The following is a 7,374-nucleotide window of genomic DNA, read 5'->3' as shown; positions in this document are numbered from 1 at the left end:
TGGCAGCGGATCTGCGTGCGAGAGCGTTGGTTCGAGGCGGCGAGGTAATAAAATCGGCGACTGTGGTAGCTCTGATTAATGCCGTTTCGGACCTGCAGTGACGGCAAAAGCCAGAAAATCGGACAGCGAAGGGTTCTTGCTTCCGAAATTTTACACGTTCTTATACATTTACTCTCTGGGGTACGTGATGGCGTCGCGAAGCCGTCCGAATTATCGGGCGTCCAGAACACCGGTCGTTGACTGTACACTAGCAACTCCTCCAACCGACGACACGATGTCGAAAGACGATTAGTTACGATTCCTATCTCTTACGCGAGCCAGCATTATCGCGACTTTTGTTCCCTTTCAATAAGGTTACAGCTAACTTTCCCTGATAGAAGCAAAAATTCCCTGAGATTTCTCTGAGCATTTCCAGACTATTCGAAATCCCTGACGATTCCAGGTTTTCCCGGTTGGTAGGCACCCTGAATTCAGCATTGACAATAAAGAATGTAAGCTTACTTATTTAAAGTGTTTTCTACCTCTCGATCACCTGGCGACATAATGAAGACGTCTTTAGTCATGTTAGAGCAACGTGCACACGAATACCGCCCCGAAAACAGTAACAAAGTGCCCAAAACCAGCCAGCCCGCAGTGCGACGAGCCCCACGATCCGCTACCGTAGCGACCATTTTGCTCACTACGTAAGAATTATGATATTAGTTTTGATTGTGCTAGCGCCACCTCTCGGTGGCATGCTTTAGTTCACTGCGCCACTGATACTCCTATTTCCGTTGCACTGTGGAAGGCAAAGTTTCCGTGCTTAGGCCGCTAAAATTTAACCTACTTTTTAAACTTGTCTCGCAGCAACGCGGCGAGCGAGTGCTTCTTTGTTTGTCGAAGGCGCAAACGCAACACGCTCCCTTCAGTGAAACCGAACTGCATGCTGCTGGTCAGTCAAGGCAGCGCACGATACACCCGGTTCCAGCTGCTCCGGGGTGCGATAACACATGTCCTGTTCCCGCGCCAGCCACACTAGACTGTAGAGTGTCCAATTTTCGCCAATGTAGCGCAACTGCGCCACACGTGTATGGCGTCCATGTTAGGCCGGACTATACCGCACATTCAGCTTGGTCACCCCAATGCACTCTTCTTCGACCGGAGTCAGAACGCACTGAGGCCCTCCTGTTGAACGAAGACGACTAGATAGAAACCTGCATTTCAAGCGTAAGATCTTACACAAGGCCTACTGCATGTCTACATTATCTGAAACTGGGCCTTTTACGCGTTCTAAACTTCCTTTGCAGTTGGCTTTTAATGACGTGGAGCTCATTCAAGGTTTCCACGTCTCACAGTTGTTACCAATAGCTCCTGAGCTTTTTAAGTAGGCATAACATCTGGTCTGTGGCAGGAACTGTTTTGCACAAATTGCTAGTTTCAATTCTATGGCTTTAGCCATTTCATATACCAGCGCATTTCCCTCGATGCCTCTTTCCCCAGGCACCCAGAATTCTACAACGTGTTCGTTAGACATATAGGTTGTGTATAGCAGCGCGTAAAGATAGTTGATTGTGGCATTTTTGTCTTTTTTAACAAGAACCGCAGGAGAAACCTCATGGCTGCAGGATGGCTCGATTATATCTTTGGCGACATCTGGCCGACCTCCTTTTTAATGATGTGATGCTCAACTGCAGCACCGATTGCCATGGAGATATCTCCGTGGAGATACCCGGTAGGGCCGTCAGTGGGTCGGATGTGTATTGCCAGTGTTTATGCGGTGCTTTACTGTGCAGGTTTGACCTTACAGAACAGTCACAAAGGTCAAGAACGCCCCAATAACAGGAGAGGAGGCGAAGGAGATGGTCAGCTTGATGGGGAAAATGAACTGGAGCTTTCATTTTGTTCAGGTCCGTAGTGGCAGATCTGGTGAAGACGGATGTGGTGAAGAAGTATTCTGTGATCTGGGAATCTGTTATCGAGCAACATGTTGATTTGCCTTGTTCGACGCATTATACAGGGTGTTTCAGCTAACTTTAGCCAGAGTTTAAAAATATGTCGATGCACTCTAAGACGACGCGACTAAATGCGTGTTGCTCCCTTTTGCATGCAGTGTGTCCCGCTACTTATTGTATATTGATTAATTCGATAATTAGTCAAGATTAATTAACGAGCTTCTGAAGCAACGAAGCTATGAAAAAAATTCCAATTAAAAAGTTGCAGAACGGTTTGTAAAACGTCCGAATAAACGGTTTCTGTATTTCTATCTATTAAGTATTAGTGTTTTTCCGCCTGCCGCGGATGTCCGCGAAATATTAAAAAAAAAACCTATGCGACATACCCGTTTGCGCGTCGTGAATGCACTGCTTACAAGCGTTCCACGCTCAAACAGACATAGGTGCGCTGCCACTTAAAAAGAGACATTGGCAGCGACGCAAGCGTTGGCTCTTCGATTGAAGCTAGCAAACGTTATCGCTTGCGTTACGTAAAGCGACTGACGGACGTGTGGGTGGTGGTAAGTGGTAGTTTCAGACAGCGGTAAACAGACTATCGTGCATAAGCTCTTACAGTGCGATACTTTTCGTTATGCCTTTTTCCAATGAGGAGAAAGCAGACATGATCCTTGCCCTAGAAGCTGCAGGTGGACAGAGATGGCAAGCTGCAAGAACATTTCGAAGCTGGCACCTGGATACGCGACCGAGCGCGATGACGGTATTACTGCATTATCTTCGTCACGTCGAAATCCTCCATTGACGCTCCCAACGAACCAGAACTTGTTGATGTTCACGTCGACGGTGTCCATTTCACGGCGTTAAAAGATACTGGAGCTCAGTTGTCCATAATGAGTTGTAACCCCCGTTGTCGACTGAGGAAGGTTCTCGCGCTTCCTACTTATGGAGCCGTACGCGTGGCCGATGGTAGCACTGTTGCCGTCACTGGAATGTGCACTTCCCGTATAAGTATAGCTGACCGCCACGTTCTTGTTCTTTTTGCAGTGCTGTCCAATTGTCCCCATGACCTAGTCCTCGGACTCGACTTTCTTACGGCGCATTCAACTTTGATCGACTGTTCCGCCGGTACCCTTTGCCTCGAACTTGCTCTACTCGCGCATATCTGCGCCCAATTGCCGAACAACTGCCGTTTCGAGCTGATGTTGAACGTGCTGATGATGTGAAGCCCGATGGTAGGGAGGCACAATGGAAACTGACCACGTTGGAGAATGACGCCTGTGGCCGTCGTATTGGCAGGCAGGCAAGAGAGCTTGACTGCATCCGTGAAACACGATGAATATGGGCCCTGAGCGTGTCAGTGCTCATATAAGTCGTGATCAGACGGTCTTGAGCCATTATAACCGTTCCTGCTGCTGAGACGCTCGGCGGAAGACCTAGGCAAACGCGTAGTGCCTGTGCGTGCACACTCTGAAGTTCGGCGAAGATATGATTTGCATGTTTCAGCAAGCACGGTAGAGCTATAGCGTAGGAATCCGATAAAAAGGGCTCGATATAACTGTAGCATGGAGCCCGCTGCCTCTTGACTAATACGGGTGGATATTTTCCACCTGTTAGGCCAAGCTGCACAATATCAGCGCAAAAATCGATGAGGGCGGAATGGAATAATAAAAAATCAATGCCGACAATCATGTTCAGCTACGCTATTACTTCAGTGCTCAGTGCATTCAATAATGCTAACGCCCTGTCCTTCTATGCTTGTAAAGAACAGTCGGTGACATCAAAACTGTCCGCCAGCGCATACGTGCAGTACTGATGGTCAAAATGGGTTAGAATCACCAGATACTTTTTTTTCAACGCTTTTCCGGGGCCGTCCTCCTATCGCACTTGCACAGAAGGAAGAGACTTCAAAACGGACTACAAGTGCGTCAAGCGTGCACCGCGAAAGACGGAAGTGATCCTTGAATTAAAAGTCGTAATTGTTATTCACAACATCTTCACAGTAGCGTGGCAGTGATTATTGTGTTATCTCGCAAGATTCAATACAATCCTCGTTACGAAGTTCATCGTAATGTGCATCCTCACTGTCAGAGTCAACGACTTTCATGGCGAATTCAACGACCGCGGACAGGGAGTCCATCCGCCACGGTGGCTTAGCGCTTATAGTGTTGCACTGCCAAGCATGCGGTGGTGGGATCAAATCCCAGCCGCGGCGGCCGCATTTGAAAGGGGGCGAAGTGAAAAACGGCCGTGTGCGATGCATTGGGGGCTTTAATGATTCCCTGGTGGTCAAAATTAACCCAGAGTCTCCCACTACGGCATGCCTCATAATCGGAACGTGGTATTGGCACCTAAAACTACACAATTCACTTCAAAGGGAGACCATCGCTGATTCACAGGCAACGTAACGGAAAAGCAGTGGTGCCGAATTTTTCCACAGCACGCTCGAAGGTAACCGACTGTAACAGAAGGCTTGCACGTTAGCTGCACTCTCACCTTCGTTTCGGTGAGGGCGCTACTATCGCGCTGCTGCCTGCTGCACTTGCTGAACTGCACCATGCACGACGACGGCACGTAGACCCCACCACCGTGACCAGTTCACGTAGTGCACGGTGAATCAAATAGACCTACAGTTATGAAGCCTTTCTTTAGTTCTGCATTTTGCAGATTTCACTTAATTCCCTGTCTTTTTCCTTATATATTGTAATGTTATGGCTGGGAGCAAAACATTCTTCTTAATCGTTTTCTCGTACGTAAATATTTACGTGAAAAAAAAAAACACAGTACGCCCCTCGACCATTTGCAAGGCAGCCCTTGTATTATGGGGCCCTCCAAAGAATGGAACATGACGCCCCCAATGTTGATATCTATAGATGAAGATGAGCGATGTTGTTCATGGTGGTCAACTCCTTTTCAAAATATTGTAAGCCTAATCTCATTTTATTAGTAGTACTGCTATTGTTCCCATCCCTCCGCATCTTTTTTTATAGTTGTATCATCCGCTTTATGGCGAATTCACCCACGTGGGTGTGTGCCGTCGTTTGGGATCATCATCACCATGCCACGAGACCGCGCGCCATCTTCTCACGTGTCAAAGAAGAAGCTGTCTCGCCAGCGTACGCAACGTTTCCAGCGACTGTACTGGCTGTTGCTTGCTCCTTCGTCAAAGAAGGCACTGTGCAGATCTTAGTAATGGACATCCTGGTGCCACGACGGCTGCTGTCCAAGGACCTTTTGACCAGCGAGTCCTTCGACTGCGCCGACGCCTTCGGCCACGGCACCTTCCAAAAGCGCCTGCTGCTGCTCTGCACCATCGCTACCTTCCTTGCGAACCTCCACGGCTTTGTACTCCAGTTGATTATGACAGACGTTAAATACAGATGCAAGCTTCCGGCGCCGCCGCCGCATTACAACAGCTCTCCGGTCGCATGGAGGAGTTTGTTAATCCCCAAAGAAGCAGATGGCGAATTAAGCCTCTGTCGCCGCTACGAGCATCCGGAGGAACCAAACGGCAGTACCCCCAACACGATTCCCTGCGGTGAGTGGGTGTTCGACGACGATGACGAGCCGGCGCGCACTAGCATCATGAGTGACTGGGACCTCGTCTGTCAGAGGCGGATACTCGTCTCGTTGATGATTGCGGTCCACAGCTTCGGCTCTTTCCTGTTCACAGTCGTCGCTGGATCGCTCGCCGACGCCATAGGTCGGTTGCCCGTGATCCTGACATGCGCGGTAGCACTCATCGTCTCCACTGTCGCCGCATGCCTTTCTAAAAGCTACGTGATGTTCGTGGCAGTGAAGTTTGTCAGCTCGGGAAGCGTCACCGCACTCATGAATATTACTGTCCTGTCCGCCTTCGAGATTACCACGCACAATAACCGGCCGCTCCATATCATCTTTGCCGGAACGCTGGGCCTTCTGCTTTCCGACATGTGGTATGCCACCGTCGCAACAGTCAAGCTCGGTTGGATGCTGAAGCACGTGGTGTTTACATTTCCGACCGTGCTCGTGCTGCCGGCCTTCTGCGTCGTCTTCGAGTCACCCCGCTGGCTGGTCGCAAAGGCTCATTTCTATGCTGCGGAGGCGGTTATGATGAGTGCGGCCGCGATCAACCACTTTCCCATCCAATACACGGCGTTGACACTGGACAAGGTCAAGACGGCGATGGTCAGGAACGCCGCTCGCCTGCCTTCCATCGACCAGGACATGCTCAGTGGGTACGCCATGCGGCGGCGCGCTCTGATTTTGAGCCTTTCTTATTTCTCCATCACGTTCTCCGTGTTCATCCCGTCGTTCGCCACTGGGAATCTAAATGCGCCCTGGTACACTCTGGGGTCATTCTCTCTGAACCTGTTAGGCTACGCGATAATGCACCTGCTAATCACGAGGCTCAACATACTGACTGTAATGAATGTGTGGTTTTCGGTGCTCGGCATTCTTCAATGCCTACTGAGTCTAGCGGTCGGCGCGGGTGCCGGGCTTATGAGCCAGGCCCTGGTCATGGTGGCCACGGCGCTCTTCTACTCTGGCTCTGTCCTTTGCTTCGTCTACACTCTCGAGCTTTTCCCTACAGCCATCCGTGGTACGGCGGTGTGCTGGGTCTTCGCCTGTGGACGCCTAGGCGCCGTGTGTGCCACGGTAGTGCTGGAGGTCCTTGGGCTCAGTCGTGCTGACCTTGGGCACGCGGTGGCCGGCACTCTTCTTATGGCATCGATGTTCGCCCAGAGTGACCTACCGCAGGCTACCTCGGTAGAGTGCACCAAGATGGAACACCGGCCCGCGTCGGCTGTGAGGAAACGTAGCATGGAATACATGAAGAAGACGCTTGACTCCGGGCTCCGCGACACGTCCAGAAGTAGGATTAGTACCGACTACTCCAAGTGTAGCACTGTCTCTCGCAGCCATCGACGTTCGCGTCGCTAGACACGAGATAAACGTTTCACATAGTTTTTTCTGTTTTCGTTATGTATTGGCTGCACTACCTTTTTTACAAAAGACAGCTTTAAACCTGCAATCTCAAACGCCTAAATCTCGTGAACTGCAATGCGTTGTGTGGTCATGGTTTACAGGTAGTTTACGCGAAATCGTGTAATATACTTTGTATATACAATTCTTTTTATCTATTTCGTCTGTGTTTTGGACTTTCGAAGAAACGGTGTCTTGTTTTCAGACAGCAAAGTGTGGACAACAGCATATTGTATTGTTCTCCTTCCTTGTGTAAATTGCCTTGGGTTGCTCCGTTATCGCCAATATTCTCTGAAAATTAAGCTCTTACGCCTGGTTATGCTATGCGGCTCTTCTTGCACCTGTGTTTGTCCCCTTGTATACATCTCTTCGTTTATTTAGTTGATAAAGTAGTATAATTTCCTGACAAGTGATGTTAGTAAATAAAGAAGGTGAGGTTGAGCATAAAGTTAATGCACGTCGTGCTTCTTTTTTACTGCCGTTC

The 7,374-nt window shown here is 49.5% G+C and overlaps 1 protein-coding gene across 1 annotated transcript; it reads left to right on the top strand.

The window, feature by feature from the left end:
- The first annotated feature begins 5,117 nt into the window (after positions 1–5,117).
- LOC142570385 (solute carrier family 22 member 7-like) lies at positions 5,118–6,848 on the top strand. Its single transcript, XM_075678773.1, has one exon. The coding sequence runs from the start codon at positions 5,118–5,120 to the stop codon at positions 6,846–6,848; it is 1,731 nt and encodes a 576-aa protein (XP_075534888.1).
- Positions 6,849–7,374: the final 526 nt, after the last annotated feature.

This window comes from Dermacentor variabilis, chromosome 2, assembly GCF_050947875.1.
Source record: "Dermacentor variabilis isolate Ectoservices chromosome 2, ASM5094787v1, whole genome shotgun sequence".
In the NCBI taxonomy this organism is placed as follows: domain Eukaryota; kingdom Metazoa; phylum Arthropoda; class Arachnida; order Ixodida; family Ixodidae; genus Dermacentor; species Dermacentor variabilis.
This window is presented reverse-complemented; position numbering and strand designations above follow the sequence as displayed.

What these genes read in the sequence shown, in the direction of transcription:
- LOC142570385 (XM_075678773.1), top strand. Translation starts at nt 5,118, where the DNA reads ATGGACATCCTGGTGCCACGACGGCTGCTGTCCAAGGACCTTTTGACC.